The sequence below is a fragment of the Macrotis lagotis genome, chromosome X (assembly GCF_037893015.1).
Source record: "Macrotis lagotis isolate mMagLag1 chromosome X, bilby.v1.9.chrom.fasta, whole genome shotgun sequence".
Classification (NCBI taxonomy): domain Eukaryota; kingdom Metazoa; phylum Chordata; class Mammalia; order Peramelemorphia; family Peramelidae; genus Macrotis; species Macrotis lagotis.
In genome coordinates, this window is record NC_133666.1 from 289,416,337 (window position 1) to 289,436,798 (window position 20,462).

The 20,462-nt window shown below is 35.6% G+C and overlaps 1 protein-coding gene across 1 annotated transcript in view; it reads left to right on the forward strand.

Moving 5' to 3' along the window:
* Positions 1–18,204, forward strand: part of AGXT2 (alanine--glyoxylate aminotransferase 2) — a 56,281-nt gene extending 38,077 nt beyond the window's left edge. Inside the window, exons 8-14 of the mRNA XM_074208411.1 lie at positions 4,322–4,422; positions 5,043–5,135; positions 8,422–8,554; positions 9,332–9,423; positions 10,135–10,284; positions 13,915–14,013; positions 15,241–18,204. Coding sequence (XP_074064512.1) covers positions 4,322–4,422; positions 5,043–5,135; positions 8,422–8,554; positions 9,332–9,423; positions 10,135–10,284; positions 13,915–14,013; positions 15,241–15,357 — 785 coding nt within the window. The 3' untranslated portion in view covers positions 15,358–18,204. The remainder of the gene's footprint in view (positions 1–4,321; positions 4,423–5,042; positions 5,136–8,421; positions 8,555–9,331; positions 9,424–10,134; positions 10,285–13,914; positions 14,014–15,240) is intronic.
* The last annotated feature ends 2,258 nt before the right edge of the window (positions 18,205–20,462 follow it).

Consider the following 20,462-nt stretch of genomic DNA (forward strand, 5'->3'; position numbering starts at 1 on the left):
AACTTACTCAAGTTGTAAATGCCCTAAAAAATACAATGAAATAAACAGAACTTGTTGTTTCTATGAGACAAAAAGAAATATAAGAAAAAATAAAAATTAGAATATACAAAGTCTCTATTATCAAAAACAAATCACATGAAAATCAGGAAAAGGAGAGATAATTTAAGAATAATTTAACTACCTGAAAGCTATAGTCAAACAAAAAAAAAATCTAGCTATTCTATTTCATGAAATCATATCAAAGAAAACTATCCAGATCTTTTAAAACAAAAAGATAATGTGAAAATAGAATCAATCAGTCTACCTCCTAATGAAACTGAAACTAAACACAGTCATAAATGTTCCAGGTAAAATCCACAGATCTCAAAAAATCCTGAGGGGGGAAAAGTATAGCCCAAAAGAAATGGTTCAGGTACCAAGGATCCACAGTCAGAATCACACAAGACTACAGCTACAATTAGAAATAAGAAAAGAAAATCTTAAAATATTATATTCCAAAAGGTAAAAGGATAAAATCTTAGAACCAAATAAAACTTACATAGCAAAATGAGAAGTGGAAAATGAACCTTTCATAGAACAGAGGAATTTCTTTTTAAAAATTTATTTATCTTTGAATTTTACAATTTTCCCCCAATTTTGCTTCCCTCCCCCCACTCCCCACAGAAGGCAGTCTGATAGTCTTTACATTGTTTCCATGTTATGCATTGATTTAAATTAAATGTGCTGAGAGAGAAATTACATAAGATACCTTATCTTAATAAAGAAGTTAAAGGTAATAGTCTTTGGTCTTTGTTTAAACTCCACAATTCTTTCTCTGGATACAGATGGTATTCTCCATTGCAGATACCCCCAAAATTGTCCCTAATTATTGCACTGATGGAATGAGCAAGTCCATAAGATTGACCATCACTCCCATGTTGCTGTTAGGGTGTACAATGTTCTTCTGGTTCTGCTCATCTCACTCAGCATCAGTTCATGCAAATCCTTCCAGGCTCCTCTGAGTTCCCATCCCTCCTGGTTCTAATAGAACAATAGTAGAACAGAGGAAATTCAAGTATTCCTCATGAAAAGACCAGATTTAGGCAACATATCTGAAATTCAAAAACAGAAGATTTTAAAAAAGCCTAAAAAAGTAAATATATTAGAAAAATTGGAAGGGGCTAAATGGTAATAAAATGCTTACCTTCTACAAGGAAAATAAGAGACAAGCATCCCTTCAGAATTCATTGTCTTCTATCTAGGTCATTACTAGATTTTGAAGACAATTCTTTGTTGTGTCAAGAATAACCTTTCGTATCATACTTTGCACAGACTTGGAGTGCCCAACATTATTTGTAACCATCAAACCATATTGAGTATGTTTGTAACCAGCATTGTGATATTCTGTAATTGTATTGCTAAAAATGAATTATTGACCTAATAAATAGTGTGTTCCTGCATTCATAGTTAAAAAAAAAAGAATTCATTGTCTTCAAAGATAACAAAAGAAATGCAAGCCGAAGATTTGGGAATGGTTTTGGCTTGTCTCGATTTTAAATGAAAAGAAAATTGGAGGAAAAAAAATATGAGAAAATATGGAAAAAGGTGGAGGAATTTACTATTTTCCATACTTGAGATAGGTTAGAAAAATCAGGATGAAAGGATGAGAGAGTGGAAATCTCATTAACTTCACTCTTCTCTGATGCAAGCAAAGAAAAATTGAACATATACATGTATGGGTCTAATGTAGAAATAAATACATTAAATTCAATGGCAAATAGGCAGTGAAAAAGAAAAAGGAATCGGTAATTTAAAAGGGAAGTATGTGTCAGGAAGCAAGCAAAACAAGCTTCAACTTTGACATACAGTTTTTAAATGGGGAACAAAGATAGTAGAAGAGTCAGTAAAAAGCTCTCAACTTGAAGAAAAAGGAAGATGTGATCAAAGCACTTCAATTATGAGTTATTGACAATTATATTGCATTTATTTTTCAGTTTCCTTTTTGTAAAGAAAAGGTTAGAGGCAAAGTAAATAAAAAATATAAAAAGATATGTGAAGGGGAAGAAGACAAAAAAATTTAAAGTCATAGTCATGAACATGAATTAGATGGATACGATCATAATGTGACATTTACCCTTCATTCTCAAAGAAGACCATTATATCAAGGAGGTGATGTCATGACAAGCATGGATTTGAGTGAGAGGGTGCTGTACTAGGTCACCAGCTTCACTTTCTCCTCCAGAACTAAATGGGTTCAGTGACCAGATATGAATCAGAACAACTGGAGATGTCCCTGGATGCAAGGCAATCAGGGTTAAGTAACTTGCCTAAGGTTACACAGCTAGTAAGTGGCAAGTGTTTGAGGCCAGATTCAAACTCCCATCCTTCTGACTTCAAGGCTAGTACTCTATCCATGATGCCATCTAGCTGCCCACGCAATCATAAAATGAAAAAGCAAAGAAGATTAGATCAGGGAGCAGCATCCAACATGTTTGCAAGAAATACACTTGAAATATAAAGATTTACAGAAACTTTTAGTTAGAGAAGCTTTTATTATGCCTTAAGACAATTGAAGATTTATTAATAAAAATGATTTGTCAAGGCAACAATAAAATTAAACATGTTTTTAAAAAATACACAGAAAAACTACACTGTTTAAAAATAAAATAAATGATGAAATAATATCAATTCTTGACATATATATATGTGTGTGTGTGTGTGTGTGTGTGTGTGTGTGTGGTCTGAATAACACAACATCTAAGTACTAAAAGTAGTGATAAAGCAGAAAAATAAAATTCTAGGCTAATAAACACTAAATGGAAGGCAAACAGAGGAAAGACCTAATATTGTGGGATAGCAAACAAAGGTCTCTTGCAGAAGCAAGAATTTGAGCTGAATTTTTAAGGAAATTAGGGAAACTAGGAGAGGAAGAGGAAAAAATTTCAGACATGGAGGGCAGACAAGAAAATATATAGAATCAAAGACAGCAAGGAAAAACAAGAAAGCCAGTATCATTGGACGATAGAATGTGCATTGAGGACAGTAAAATGCAAGAAGGCTGAAAAGGAAGGAAGGATTCACTTTGTAAAGAGCTTTGAAGGACAAGCAGAAGATTTCCTATTTGACCCTGGAGTAAAAAGAGTGGAACTTATTGAGTGGGAGAATGACATGATCAGACCTGTGCTTAAGAAAGATCTCTTTGGTAGATGAAGAATAGATTAGAGAAGGAAGACACTTGAGGCAGGGATACCATTGTAATAGTCGAGGTATGAAGAAATGAAGACCTGTTCTAATGTAGTGGCTGTGTTAAGTGAAAAGAAGATGCATATGAGAGATATTGAGAAAGTAGACCCCCTGATGACAGATTGAATGTATGCTGTGAATATGAGTTAGGAGTCTTGAATGACACCTGGTAATAAACTTGATTGACTGGAAAAAAGGTAGTGCTCTCTATAATAATAAAGAAGTTCAGAATAAGAAAGAAAAGAGTTCTGCATTGGTTATGTTAAGTTTGAGATGTCAATGGGGTTACCTTTACAAAAGAAATAGTTTTATACTATAAGAAATTATGAAAGGGACAGATTCTAAGAAATACTGGAAGTCATATTAATTGATTACAGAGTGAGGAGATGTTCAATTTTATGACTTCAGAAAGGCAAAGGAAAACAAATTGGCACCACCATAATATACTCTTAAAAATGCTCATTGATTTATAATTGATCAATATAATGACCTATCAAGACACCAAAAACTGATTATGAAGCATGTATCCAGTCCCTTGTCAGAGAAATGGCAAATTGTAGATAATGAATGAGCTATTTTTCAGATTTGATCAATGTATGCATTTATCTGCTGTTTTGGAGGGACAGTGATTGGAACCACTGTGGAATGGTAGCATATGATATAAAAAAGAAGAAAAGAAATGAAACAACATCAATGAACTATTAAAATTATGTAGAAGAAAGCAAAAGAATTTCAGACAGTGACAGATAAACTGTACAAGCTGGTTTGTTAAATTTAGTATATACTTTTCAAAAGCAAATTGTACACAATAGAAATTATTTCATATACATTTCATGCACAGTTCTCCTTTCCTAATCTTCTTTATCTGGGGAGGCTAGGTGACACAGTGGGATAGAGCACCAGCCCTAGAGTCAGGAGTACTTATTGTTCTTTATCTGTGAACATGTTGAGATTTGTTGAAACTTTTCAAATTTATAGTTTTTCAAGAAAGATATATTACAGGCAAATTGCTGCACCTAGCCAATTGGAGACCCTTGAAAATTGTCATTTGTTGAATGCTCTTCTCTCATCCCAAAACATTTCTGTCTTCACCTTGCAGGCTGCTGTAAGGCCAATAGTCAATATATTGAAGAGTTCAAAAATACTCTTCACACTGTGGTAGCCAAAGAAATTGCGGGCTTTTTTGCAGAGCCTATTCAGGTGGGTATTTCTGTTCATGATGGACCTTCATTGAACTGAACAGGAAACTGCATCAAAATTAATTTATCCCTTCTATACTTAAGCAGATTGGCAAATGGTACCTACCACAACCTCTCTTACTGAATTCCATGTGTCATCAACTGTCCTTGAAAAAGTACACAGTCATAGTTATACAAGGGATATTATAAAGTTGTATAGTTCATTTCCCTGAGTTCAGGCAGGACCAGACCTGAACAATTCCTGACTGATGGATAGATGCTATTTTTAAAGTTCTCTATAAAAGAAAATTTCAGTCTATCTGGATTGGTCACTTAATAACATTTGTTGTCATTGGATGCTTTCTTTGTCTTCTGGACCTTGTGTCTTTAAGACTGTTTTCTCTTTTCCGCACCTGAGAAAAGAGAACTTCTACTCACTCTCCAAGAAGTACATCACACCTATAAATGCTTTTATTTTGAGGGATGTATTAAACAAAGTTTTTCATGAATGACTTTGTGGAATTTTTTTATCCTTGCTATTATTAATACTACTAAATCCTTTTCCATATATTCATGCAAGGATTTATGCTTTCATAATTCTTGCTCACCTCTAAACGATTTCCTTCATTTGACTTCCTACAGGGTGTCAATGGAGTGGTTCAGTACCCCAGAGGATTTCTGAAGGAAGCCTTCCAGCTGGTGAGAGAGAGGGGAGGTGTGTGCATTGCTGATGAAGTAAGTACTCAGACAAAGGGCACAGTATTCCTAGAAAATACTAAAACTCAGGTCTACATTAAAGATGGAAACTATCTAGCAAAAAAATATAAAGCATGACTCTAAAAGAGTGAGATTGGCTTTTTTGATTGGTTCATTTTTGCCCAATTAGTGCTGACACATCCAAATGAGTTATGCCTTGCAGAGTCCTAAGAATCATAAACACATTGTTATTTCATCTTGAGATGGGTAGCTAAGTGGCACAGTAGCCTCAGATACTTATTGGCTGTGTGACCCTGAACAAGTCACTTAAACCTGTTTGCCTCAGTTTCCTTACCTGTAAAATGAACTGGAGAAGGAAATGAAAACGAATACAACTGAACAACAGAGGATTATTTCTTTAAAGCTTTGGGAATCAGATGGTTTCACCCTACCAGAATGACTTCCTTCCATTTCAGACTCACTTGAGTTGATTGAAATGAATAGGTCTCCTCTGCTGAAACATCATCTGGTTGAATATTAGGCTATTGTCTCATTCTTGCATCACCTTCTGAAATCCAGGGAACTCTGGATTATCTCTTTAGTAAATTGTTCAAGACATACTTTCAATCCTACACCAGTTTCCCACTCCCATCCCCTCCTTTTCCTGTTGCCTACTCAGCTTTTCTTCATCAGACCCATTCTGTGTCTTGTTTACTAGTCATAATCAGGTCACAGTCAGGGAGCATAGCATTGGAGGATTTGCTTAAGCAATTTAATTAGGCAAGTTAAATCTGGTGCTTAAAATAAAATAATAGGAGCGGCTAGGTGGCGCAGTGGATAAAGCACCAGCCCTGGAGTCAGGAGTACCTGGGTTCAAATCCAGTTTCAGACAATAATTAATTACCTAGCTGTGTGGTCTTGGGCAAGCCACTTAACCCCATTTGCCTTGCAAAAACCTAAATAAAATAAAATAAAATAATATTGGCTAGCAATTTTTAACTCTAATGATAACAAAAGAACTCTGATATACATGTTCAACATGTAGAAACCTCTCTTGATTTGGAATAGAAATGTGAACATGATTTATGGTATAAAAAGGCAATGTCAGAACTATGGAGACCTAGGTTCAAGTTCAACCTCTAACAATCCTGGCTTCATGACTTTGAGCAAGTCATTTCTTAATGTTCAAGACAACTCTTTAAGATTATAATTGCAGAGCAGACACTAATTTGATTAGATCAGGGAAATAAGTTTCTTCACCAGAAGAGCCACAGACTGATCCAAATAAATTGTAATAAATAAGGGGCAAATCAATATGGAATATGGAATACTTTCCCAGAATACATGTTTCTTCTTTTCAGACATTACAAGTAGATTAATAAAATGTCACCACAAGTAGAAATCCTTGAACTAATTGTATTATGATTAGATTTAAAAAATGATTAGAACGATATAATGGAAAGCACATTGGACCAGGAATCAAGAGATCTGAGTTCTAATTCTTACTCTCTACTTTAGGAAGTTTTATGAAATTAGGCAAATAATCCAAGTTCTAAAGTCTTTTCAAATTGGAGGGGGAAGGAGAAGTAGGGTTCTAAGATCTTTCTGGGATCTAAAATTCCATAAATTCATTAAAATTTTGCTTCTAAAGCACTTGAAAAGAGTTTTCTCTTTTCTCAAGTAATTTCTAATATTCAAGAAGTACACTGTAATATTAACTCCCCCTCATTCTCCAAAACCCTCAATTATCTTTTCAAGTACAGCAAGTCCCTAGCTTGTGCCTTTTCTCCATGTAAATTCACTTTCAATTACCCCATGGGAGCCTCCAGAGGAGAATAGATTGGGACTGTCAATAAAAAAAGAGAGGGAAGCCTGAGAACAAAGGATAAGCCAGAGATTCAGTCAAGATATCTGTGATGGAAAATTTCCTAGACAGTCAGTCTGCATGCTTTTATTCAATACCTAATGTGTGCCAAAGTATAAAAGAAGTCAAAAACAGACCCTGCCCTCAAGAAACTCACAATCTAATGGGGACATAACTCATAAATAGTAATGTATAAACAAGATATATGGAGGATAAATGGCAGGTAAACTCAGAAGGAAGGTACTCATAAACAGCAATGAATGAACAAGATATATGGAGGATAAATGGAAGGTAATCTCAGAAGGAAGGTACTAGCAGTGAAGGAGTGAGGGAAAGTAGGTCTGGGAGACAAAAATAAAGACCCAAGAAAGGGGTTTACACTTAGCTAGTTTACATATCTAGGAATTTTGAAACACACTACTATTCTGTGTTAACACATTGCCTTCTCTTTGGAAGTTTCTTCCATAACATCTCCAAGGAGCACACATCATCTCCCCTCCCTCCCTTAAAAGATGACAGCACCTAGCTGTGTGGCCTTGGGCAAGCCACTTAACCCCATTTGCCTTGCAAAAAAAAAAAAAGATGACAGCAGTTCTGGGGCTTCTCTACCCCAAGTTTAGGGCACTTGAATCACTTACTATGAAGCTTAAAATTACACTGAGACTTTTGGAACAAATATATATGATGAAATGTGACAAGCCCTGAACAAGGGTAGACCAGAACAATCTCTGTCTGAACTCTCCTAGCTTGCACATGAATGAAGTACAATAAGATTTTCCCACACATGACTTCTAAACTCCAAAGAATTCTAGTTTAAATTCCTCTTTGTCAACTACTTGAGCATGCTATGACCTGAGTCCCCACTCCCCTCAAACTCTATGGGTTCTAGCTGTATTCTACCTCCCTAGGTTGTGTGGTATAATAGAAAACTATACCACAGAAAACACTTGACTCTGAAGGGACAAGACTTACATTCCCACCACTTATCACCTGTATGTCTTAGTCCAAATCCTTTAATCCCTCTGGTTTTCATCTTCTTCATCTTCAAAATATAGGAGTTGGAGTTGATGATCTCTATATAGTAAGCTCCTGGCTCTAAATCTAATGAAGCTTGTCTTCATCCCCATACTTGATAATAAATTTGTCCTCCTAAAATTACTTTTTTGTAATTTGTATACATGTTGTAACCTCAAAAGAATGTCAGGACCTTGAGGGAGCTAATTAATTTTATCTTTGGGTACCCAACAATACCACTATGCTTTATAAAATAAATACTCATGTGGAATTAACTCAAATAGGGAGACTTTAATATCTAACTCTGAATCCTGCAATCAGTCAAAACTAAATAAATGTCTATAATTGATGTTGATGATGATGAGATCATACCCATATCAAAAAGAGAATTTGGCGGGGGGGGGGGAATTTCCCAAAAAGTCTGATTTCCAGATTTGTTCTTACCAGGTGCAGACAGGATTTGGCAGGCTGGGCACTCATTTCTGGGGATTCCAAAGTCATGAAATCCTTCCTGATATAGTCACCATGGCCAAGGGGATAGCAAATGGCTTCCCCATGTCAGCAGTTGTAACCACTCCAGGTAAGACCAATGCTCAGTTTGCTAATGTGCCAGGTCCACTGAGTTCATCATCCTAGAACATACATGAATTTTGCTTTCAGACCAACGAAGCATTACAGTTATGTTCCTGGGTCTCTTATGTTCCTGGATATCTTTTCCAAGGGAAAAAGGAGTGAGTAAAGGCTGGTATACTCAAACATGATGAATGTAGGGCTCAGCTCTTGCCCTACCCAAACAATGATGTGATCTGAAGGATTAGAAGTAACACAGAAACATGACCCCTAACCACACAGATTCTCTGGAGGACACAAACATCACAGGTATTCTGAAGATTCTTCTCCAAGAGTCCTTATTCAACAGATAGTATAGCTCTAAAAAGTGTAACACTTGGGTCTGAATCTGGTTATTCTATTATATTATATATTATATATTTTATATATGTTATAATTATATAATATAAATTGCTTCTAATTTGTTTATTTCTCTTTTTGTTGAATGGAAGGATTAAGGATAATAAGCACCCTCTATCTCTTTAGATAGTCCCTAGGGATAAGGGAGACAGAGAAGCAAAAGAATGTCACTATCTTTCTCCATGCCTCATTAATCTAGGAGGAATTGGGGACATTCTTACAATGTCAGATAAGTACTGACTCCTTGTAAGCTTTTATATGAGTAAAGAATGCATTATATTTTTATCAACATGAAAGGAAAGGTAATTCAGATTGTGTGATGAGATATTGGAAGAAAATGGATGAAAGTTGTATTCTATGCATTAGACTTTTATTTATCTTCCTGTAGAGATCGCCAGCTCCTTTGCTAAACATGTATATCATTTCAACACATTTTCGGGAAACCCCATAGCTGGTGTGATTGGATCTGCTGTACTTGATGTAAGTATCTATGACAAGTTCCACAAAAGTAGAAGACTTCAAAGATAAAATCAGAATTAGGGTTAGGCTAGGTGAAATTGCCTAGGGTATAATACACATAGGGAATCAGTAAGACAATGAACATTCATTAAGAACTCACCATTGGGGACAGTTTAATAATTTTGTTGGATTGGTGAGTCTGGACCTGTGATTTCATCAATGTGTGAAAATCTTATAGTTGAGATTTCCCACCAGTACTGGTCTTTCTGATTCCAAGGTTAGACCTTTATTCCCTATAGCATGGGCAAGTTTTTAGGCCCAGAAAATTACACCCTTCATGGCAGCAGACATTTTTTTTTTCCTTGTGAGTCGATTCTCAAGAATTATAGTAAAGATCTGAGGACTCTAAAGGGGGACAACATTTTCAAAGCCTACTAAAGGCACACAAGTGTTTTATCCTAGTTTTAGACAATCCTTTTAAGAATTAACTGGGTGACAAGCATTTTGCTAGGTATTGGTCATATAAATAGAAAAATAAGACTGTCTACTCTCAAGGAGTGTACATTCTAGCCAAAGATACAGTACATATGAAGGTATGGAACAAAGAAGGAAGATCTAGGGTTTATATATTTATTTTTGTAATCCTTCACTCAGTTTCAGTATCTGTTTCATTCAGTGCTGATGGTTTTTGTTTGGGTTTTTTGTTTGTTCGTTTGTTTTCCCAACCACCAGGCAATTAAAGAAGATGGCCTACAGGAAAACAGCCAAGAAACTGGTTCCTATATGTTATTGAAGTTGGCTAAGCTACGGGATGAATTCAATATAGTTGGAGATGTCCGTGGAAAGGGCCTCATGATAGGAATAGAAATGGTTCAAGATCAGGTGGGTCTTAGAAGGTCTCTTCCCCTCCTAGCTGCAGCATCCATCAGTCTGAGATGGAAGTGCTATATGAAAACCCAGATCCAATTTTCAGCTTGAGAGAACATTCAAGGACAACAAAATTCAGTGGAACCCATTAGAGATAACCAGGCTGAGTTTAAGAAATAAACAAAACTCTAAGCATGTCACCAGAATCCTATAGAGTTGAATGAGAGAACTCTGAAAGAGAACCTGAGGTCATTTTCATTTGTGAGAGATGGTATTCAAGATATTCAAGGAAAAGGATGGGGGCCAAGAAGAGCAAGATGCAGGTAGAGGAAAGGCTGCCTAAAATATTGATTTTTGGTACTGATTTTTTCCTTCCACTTTTCTTCATATCTAACTCATGCAGTTCATTGTCTCAGACACTTATCAACTCTTAGAATTGAAGATTTTAGAACTGACCTCATCATCTACTCTTCTTTCCAAATCAATTCTCCTTTATATCTTCCCTATGTTACTAATAGCATCATTTTTTTCATTTATCAAAAGATTAAACTTTTATCTCCACTTTAACTAATTGGTCACCCATCCCTAGTGATACCTCCTTTATCCCTTGCAATATCTCATATATCTAACTCTTCCTTTCCATTTTCTACTACCATCAGACATCTTCATTCCCAAGGTCTAAGTCCCAACTTTGATATATACTGCATACACACACACACACACACACACACACACACACACACACACACACACAAATAGGCAAATCATTTAATCTCCCTAGTCCTCAGTTTGCTCATTTGTCAAATGGGAAGATAGGATTGGGTCATCTCCAAGATCCCTTCTAGTTCAACAGTTACAATTATTATCATATTCTCCCTCTTAATCTTTCCATCTCCTATCTCTCTCCATGCCAGGACATTCTAAATTATGCAGCTATAGTCATTTCCCTAATACCTAAAACACTACTTATATAGTATACATATATATATATATATATATGTATACTTAAAGTATGTTGTTTGTCTGCCCCAAACCCTACAGTTATTTTCTTTTTTTTTTAATTTTTCTTTTTGTTCAGGCTAATTGTTATTTTATCAAGATAGCAATTTCCTTCCTCAGGTGTAAATTCCCTTTAACTATACAATTGAGCAACTCCTCCATAACTTAAAGTCTTAAGAGAGTAGTTGCCTTGGACTATAAGGGATCAAATGATTTATCGATGATTACTCAGCAAGTATATGTCAGAGACAAAAATAGAGCCAGATCTTCGTGATCCCAATGCTAGACCTTTATCCACCTTACCACCTAGTCTTAATTAACTAAAAAACTTGTCCTGTTATCTTGGATAAATCATTCAATGTTTCCCACAATAGCATTGTATAATAGGCCCATTATTCCCATTTTGAAGATGAGACTCAGAAATATTGAGTGATTTCTACAAAGTCAAATAACTAGATAGTAGGAACTTTATTCATTTTTGAAAAGTAACAAAATTTACACAACCTTCACCCAGGATTATTTTGAGGAAATCAAGTTAATAGTCAAAAACTTAGATGAAATGAGCTGTCAAGAATGTGGGGTAAGGGGCAGCTAGGTGGCACAGTGAATAGAGCACTGGCCCTGGAGTCAGGAGGACTTTAGTTCAGATATGACCTCAGACTATAATTACCTAGCTGTATGGCCTTGGACAAGTCACTTAAACCCCATTGCCCTGCAAAAACCTAAAAAAAATAAAATAAAAGAAGAAAAGAATGTGGGGTATAATCATGAAGGAAATGACAAAGTAAATTGTGGTACATAAATATAATATTACTATACCATTAAAAATGATGAATGAATATGAAAGATAAGGATTGAGAAGATTTTATATGAACTAATTCTATGAAGTAATCAAAAACCAGTGAAGCAATAAGAATAATTTAAATAGAATGAACAAAAAAGAAACTAAATAGTGTGTAATTGCAATGACCTACCCTGGTCCTAGAAAGGAGACGAGAAAATGTACTTTCAGCCTTTGTAAAGACTGGAGTCTATGAATGTATAATATTGCATATGCTTCCAGATTTCATAGAAGCATTAGTTAGCCTTATTGAAAGTCCTTCTCTGCCTCCCCCACTATCCAGCTTTCCTATTTTTTTCCTTTGTTACAAGGGGTGGTTTTCTGGGTAGGGAATAAGATGAATGCATCCAGAAACAAAAGGCACCATTATAATTTTTTAAGTTTTGGTTGGAAGGAATGGAAAATTTAATTTCTCATGTTATCCTTGTGGAGATGAATTAATGTGGACTAGATTTTATTGCCATACCATTACCATAATAAATACCATGTATTACCATTTTGCTACCATAACTTCAGATTTGGTTGATCAGAAGAGTAATTATTAATGAGAATAACTTTTGAACCAGGAATCTGCTCTTTGAGCCTTTTTACATTCTTTCTTTTTTTAATATTTTGATCATGGATAAAAGTCTGGATGGTATGCTTTATTGAATTTGCAGATGATAAAAAGCTGGGTAGAAGATAATCAGGAGGGACAGTTAGGTGGCACAGTGAATAGAGCACTGGTTTGGAGTTAGGAGTACCTAGGTTGAAATAGGACCTCAGACACTTAATAATTACCTAGCTGTGTGGCCTTGGGCAAGTTACTTAACCCCATTGCCTTGCAAAAATCTAAAAAAAAAAAGAAGAAGATAATCAGGACCTGTATGATCTAAACAGTCTAAAATAGTCTAATAACTTCAACAAGATAAAATTGTTAACCTAAACTTGGGTTCAAAATATCAACCTCACCAGTACAAAATAGGAAAACCCTTGTCTAGGAAAAAAGTCCATCTGAAAAAGACGTGGTATGGCGTTGTTGTTGTTGTTGTTGCTGTTGTTGTTGTTATTTTTAGCAAACTGCAATCTTATTACAAATCACCAAAGCTAGTGTGCTTTTCACAAGCATGAAGAAGGGTCTAGAATGAGGGGAAATTAGCACTTCTGGGCCTTGCCCAGATCACACTGACCATATTATGTTCAGTTCTGGGTCCCATAGTTTAGATAGGACATCAGTAAGTTAGAAAATCTCCAGAAGAGAATAGCCAAGATAATGAGTGACCTGGACTACATGCTCTTCTGAGATTCAATAATCTGCAGATGTTTAATTTGGAGAAAGGAAAGTTCAAGGGAGACATAATAACTTCCTTGATATATTGAAATAGCTATTACATAGAAGAAGGATTCAACTTTTGGTCCCAGACCCATTGGAAATAACCAAAAGAAAAATTTCAGTTCAATGTAAAGAAAAACTTCCTAACAATTAGTTGTCCAAAAATGAAAGGGATTGCATTTTATCAAGTGAATGATGAACAGATAAGTACTTCCATGGTAGAGGAGACTGCTCTTCCAATTGTGTCAATTACATTTTCTTAAAAAATAAACAGATTCAAAAAAAATGAAAAGGGGCAGCTAGGTGGCACAGTAGATAGAGCACCGGCCCTGGAATCAGGAGTACCTGAGTTCAAATCCGGCCTCAGACACTTAATAATTACCTAGCTGTGTGGCCTTGGGCAAGCCACTTAACCCCACTACCTAAAAAAAATCAGATTCAACTCTTGAACAAAGTGAAGTTTGAAATTTTAAATAACTCAATCCATTTACAGGACAGTCGCCAGCCTCTTCCTCTCAAAGAAATAAATCTAATCCATGAAGACTGCAAAGACATGGGGCTTATCCTTGGCAGAGGTGGACTTTTTAGTCAGGTATGAAAAAAAACTTGAACTGTTATCATTGAAATATCTAAGTCTTGAAATCTCACTAAATTTTCCTTCTTAGGACTGGCAGTGTGGCCTGCCCCTACACTTATATTTTCATAATCAAACACAAGACATGGGGCAGCTAGGTGGTTTAGTGGATAGAGTCAGGAGGACCTGAGTTCAAATGTGACCTCAGACACTCACTTAATAATTACCTAGCTGTGTGACCTTGGGCAAGTCACTTAACCCCATTGCCTTGCAAAAAAACAAAACCACAAGCAACAATAACAAAAAAAAACATAGACTAACAATACTGGTCATTAAATCAAATTATTGGGTCAATAGCCAATGACCTCTGGCTAATAATGCTCAAATGAATCACAAAATGGAAGTGAACCTTTCTTTCAACTATGGATTTCTGGGTAAAAGTGAATTGACTTTTCTAAAGGAAAGGGTTTTTTTGAGGAAGGAAAACCTTTTGCTCCATCTCTACCAATAAATTACAACAACCATGCAAATAAACAATGAAAATTAATATGTATATAGGCTTATGTTGAGATTATAATAGTAGGCAAACAATAAATATTTAGTGATTTGATTAAATTATAGTCAAAATAATTATTGTTATTCTTATCCCAAATTTTACTTGTGCATATTATATTTATCCATTCATGTAATGTGGTCAGAAGTAATAATTATAGTCAACTAGGATTTATTATATAGCAAGTAGTTTCTAGTAAGTGTATTCTTGTATAGCAAATGGTCTCTAGAAAGAGACTCTTAGAATTCAACAGACCCTTCGCATTTCCTCTTCAGCAAGACTCCCTCCCTCAGATATCTTTAATGCCACTGTCTCTGCTAGTCCAGTAATTCCTCAGTTCCATCACATTTAGGAAGTTTAAAGGAGTCTACATGCAGAGCAAAGTCTTACAGATGAGAAGGGACCATTTCACTATCAATTCTTATCAACATGATAATTTCCTGGAAAGATATGATTCTTTTCTTGTCCTAGTCATGGCATTTTTGCTGGCAAATCAATCAGTTCTAAAATCCTAATAAGACAAAGACAACATGCAAATATATAGAAATGACTACTGAAGATAATTAGTTATTGCCAATGAGAATAAGCAACAAAATGGAAACAGAGCTCTTAGTTCCTTTTAATATTTTTTCCAGTGAGTCATATTTTTTCCACAACAATCTGGAGTTTACTCTTTTCTCTTCTCTCTCCAGACATTCAGAATCGCACCCCCAATGTGCATCACTAAACAGGAGGCTGATTTTGCAGTGGAAGTATTTCATTCTGCATTGAGCAGACATATGGAAAAGAGGGCTAAAGGGAAATTTTAGAAAAACAAGAAATTCTCAAGACCTTTGCATTCATGTATAAGGATGACCTTGAGTAGCACTGGGATTCTCCAAACCACAGATCATACACAAGTCTGGGTAGAATAGCTAAAATATGTAAACGTGGTAAACACAAATGAACATATACAATGCTCACCAAACTGTTCATCACTGAGGGGAAGGGGGTGGGAAGGGAGGGTGGAAGAAAATTGTTGAACTTATTAATATGCACGTGGGAAGAATAGTAAATCCATTAGAGGATAGGCTCAGGATCTGAAGAGTTCGCAACAGACAACATTGAATAGGAAAACTTTGCTTTGAATTTTGATACTTGCAAGGATTCATGACTTCATGGGCATAGGTACTTCCTCCAGCGATGTAATGGGCAATTCATCCACATATTTCCATCCTGTGATTCTTGACCACATTTTCCTAAAAGTCATCTATAGAGAGTCTACCCCATCACAATAAAGACCTTTTTCCATTCCACAAAGTCTTAATTTTAAGTTAACAAATTCTCTAGAATTTAGCATGGTACCCACACAGAGCAGACACTTAAGAATTGTTCATTAATTGATGACTCCACAAGGGTAAAAGAGTGAAGACCTGCCTTAATAGTAGTTCAGGTTAAAAAGATTTATGAATTTTGAATCAGTATAGCATTCCATTGTTATCAATAGTATAATCTGGCAGTCAGAAAATCTAATTCAATCATAGGTTGAATTAATAGAAATATGAAGAATCAAATCAGTAATGTAATGATGTGAGGGTCCTATTGTTCTCCATGTAGACCAGACCCTGCATATCTAATTCTGGGCAACTCAGCTTAAGAGAAACACTGAAAAGTCATGTGAACAGAGAAGGGTGATCCAGATGATGAAGGGATTCATCCTACCTGTTCTCAGCTCTCTCCTTTTGTTCAGGTTGTTCCTCTCTGGAATGTTTTGCCCTCTCCCCTACCTACTAAAATTCTACTCTTAAATCATGCTGCATCCTAAGTTTTACCTTCTCCTCCAGTCTTCTGGACAACTTTCAGGGAAGTGATCCCTCCTTCCCCTGAGCCCCAATAATTCTTATATTCTTTGGAGACCATTTTGCCACTTAAAATTTGGAAATCAAACAATCTTTCAAAATCATGATGTAAAATTTATGTGTCCTCTAAATATAAGAGCCCTAATAGCAAAGGAGATCGAGTTTACTTCAGACAGTATAGAACTATATCAATGGACATTGTCATTTGTATATAAAAATAAAAAATGTGAGTGCACCAGCAATTTTGTTGTTGTCAGAAATGAAGTCAAAGGAAGAAATGAAGAATAAAGGGCATCCACTCCATGTTGATTCTTTTGTCTTGCTGCTAAGTTTATTTGCATGGCATAAAGGGGAAGCCCTTTACCAATAACTACAGTCAGAATCTTTAAGTTTTTTTTTTGTTAATGAAGTTTCATATTATTTCAAGAGAACCCACTTGAATGATCCAGAGATGATAAAAGTTTAGAGAAATTTTGAATGATAACTCATGTAAAAGTTTGGACTGAGATGCACTAAGATCCAGGAAAGGAAAAAATTCAGTTTGATAACAGACTTTTTAAAATGTCAAAAGACTTCTTTACCTAGATAAATTTATTCAACTTCATGCAAAGTTTGCATCACAAAATAATTAAGGATAACTACAGTAGCCAAAAACCTGCAAATGGTAGCAGCAATAATAGCAGAGTAATAGAAAAGAAACCAGTTTTGATTGAATGATTGATTAATTTGATAATAGCAGAGAGAACAACAGAATTGAAAGAACCACATCAGAGGACTCCAGCTTAGCAGAAAAATTATCTCAATTAATGATATCAGCTATGCCTCAACATCAAGAGTCCTGTGAATCTATGAACAGTATCACAATTTTTAAAATATATTTTGATATTTTTTGTTATCAAAATATGAGTGGCTCCAGAAACACATGTATCCCACTGTCTATGTTCCCTTGTCATACATCTTCTATTAAAGTGTCCCATCCACCACCAGTAATATGATAACTTATAAGAAAGCATACCCCTTGTTCATATGGAACAACTCTTTCTTGATATTTACCTTCTGTGTTTAATTAAATGCATTCTGCTTTGAAGTAATGTGTGCTCACTCTTCCCATAACCTCAAGTGAAATTTTAAAATAACCAAGAAGTCACATTCACAGATCCTTCTTATTTCCTTTCTCAAAATCAAAGGCCAAGTTATCAAAGTGAAAATCAAGCCTTAAATTAAGTAACTGTTTTCATATAAGGGATATAATGAGAGTTTCAATGAGATTTAAATGTAACATTGAAATATTGTCCTTATAAACCAATGGACAGCAAACTAGAGGTTTGTACCAATTATTTGACACTAACCTGGGATGTTATTATCACTGTAATAATGACAATAATAAGTATAATTATTATGGATTATTGTTTGTTCCCTGAAAGAAAAATATTGGAGTGGAGGGGGCAAGAAATGAAGAGGAAGAATTAAGACCAAAAAGAAGAGAATGATTTTTTAACAGTCTGTCATAAGGTGATCCAATTATTATTATATGACATTAAACTATATTATCTATAATAATGCCTGTCTTCCCTATACTATTAGTAAAATTTATAGAAACATAACCTATATTGATGTGGTAATACCAGCTGACACTTTGATAATATGATTAATAATAGCTATCAATTTTCCTTGGTCAAAACTGAGCAGCTAATACAAAGAGAGGATGTGCTTTTGTTTATAATAGAAAAGTTTACCTTCTAGTCTTGCTTTTAATTTTCAGTTCTCTGGTGATATCAGCTGAAAAGGAAAAAAATAAATAAATGAAAAATCCTTAAATGCTAGAGAGATTAATTATTCATTTTTCTTTCCTATACCTTTCACTTTCACCTTTCCAACCCTGAATAATAGCAAAAATAAGAGAGATAATAACCAGTGTGGCATTGTTACTGGGATTTTATAACACTAGAGAGTTAATGATGTCATACTCAAAAGATGCAATTGTAATGCTCCTAAAAATTTGGAAAAGAACAAAATTTTAATACCGGGAAGCTGCAATAATAGTTCTGGTTGCAGACTGGCTCATCAAAAGGACAGTAGTTTTGATTCTCTAAAATTCGAGCGATAATAAAATCCCTAGAAGAATATAAGTATGGGTTAGCTAGGTGGCATAATGGACAGAGCACCGGCCCTGGAGTCAGGAGAAGCTGAGTTCAAATCCAGTCTCAGACATATGATAATTGCCTAGCTGTGTAACCTTGGAAAAGTCACTTAGATCCATTGCCTTAAATAATTTTTAAAAATGGGGGGGGGTATAAATCCACTAAAAATTGGAGATTTACTATAAAACTTGAGAACTTTACTGCATTGCTCCTCACCATACCCCATAGGCTTAATAATGATGTTCACTTTTTATAATAGAAGAGGACTATGGAATTTTATACACACACACACACATATAGATAGATAGATAGATAGATAGATAGATAGATAGATAGCTATATATCACTTCATGGTTTGCACATTATGTTTACTATAGTGAAGGGAGTGTTGTGCAAAGACATCCTTCTCAGAACTATTTCACCTTGGTGACATTTGCATACAGCAAGAGTCCTTGGCCTTGTGGATGTGATTTCCATCCTATTTCAGCAAGGTTCCATAATTCTCCAGTAATACTGGGTAAAGCCCCAGAGTATGATTTCCTGGCAATAAATTGGTGACAACACAGTATATCCAGGCCTGTTTCCTCAATGGACTAATTGTCAATCTAGTAATTTCATGGCAACTCAACAGTGTGATATGATTGGTGACAAGCTTTCAACAAGCTTGCAATAATAAGATAAAGCCTCTTTCCACTCAAAGGTCTGTCACTTCTCTCTATTAGTGATAATTATTCAGGTGGATTTAGCTAATGTCTGCAGCAAGTTATGTTGTTCAGGAAAACTAAAAGTTGTGGTAATTCAGAATAGGCTGAAAGTCACGAAAAGTCATCCCAGCTACATAAAGGTTTAGGAGGGATGCTATTAGTCACTGGGGAGTTTCTGATAGTACTCTGCCCTTCTTCACCATACATCCAGGAAGGAAAGGCTACCCTGCCCAAGAAAAAGATCTATACCCATTCCTTAGAGTTGGAATTCTACTTCCCCATGAATGCTTCTCCCTGCACCACATGACCATCCAGATGTACATTATCATTGATCCTCTCATTGATATGTCCTATGTTTTATAGATATAATCTTTCTGTTTTCTTCTCAAATCTCCTTGGTTCATAACTCATCTACCTAAGCCTCCATCCCCAGCTACTTTACCTAGCCCTTCTCTTCCCCAATCCATAACCCACTCTGCTCTTCCCCTTCACTAAAACCTCTGGAATCTCCCTCTCCAATCCTCAAGCATTGACAAATACCTTATCCTTTCCTATCTCTTCTCTCATAGTCTTCTGACATTTGCTTTCTCTGGAAGACAATTTATTCCTTATTACTCCATTCATTGCTAACTACTCTTACCCCAAGAGGGGTAAGCTGAGCCTGAGGGATTCAACCCACACCTTTCCCTTCTGTCTCTCCCAAGTCTCCCTTTGCCACTGTAACTCCTCAATCAGTTGGCTTTGATAATCTCTCCATCTCTCTGAAACAGGGACTCCCACATTGCAAGGAAAACAAGTTGGCTAATATTCCAGAGACTCCCAAGTACATGCACAAAAAGAGCTCACTGCTTCTGTGCTCAGTGGTGGTAAAAAGGAAATAGGAGAGCAAAAGGGAAAAGAAAGACTCATGGAAACAGCCTTCCATATTAACAGAACCAACCTGATTCATTAAGAGAAAGACATGGACAAAAAGAGGAAGCACAAGATACAAAATTTGCTCTACAGACCCCTAGGAAATCTATTCTGATGGAGACCATCAAGGCAAAATACATGCTTATCAAGACCAGAAAAATCTTGCTGAGGGGGTTTGAGAAACCCCGCGGTCTTTTGGGCTTTTACTCAACATCTCTTTTTCTATGAAGCAAATGAGCTTCAAAAACTAAAGTCAAAGATATTTGCTAAGGGAGCAATGGCCAGGTTGATGCTTATTTAATTTTCTTACCTCCATTGC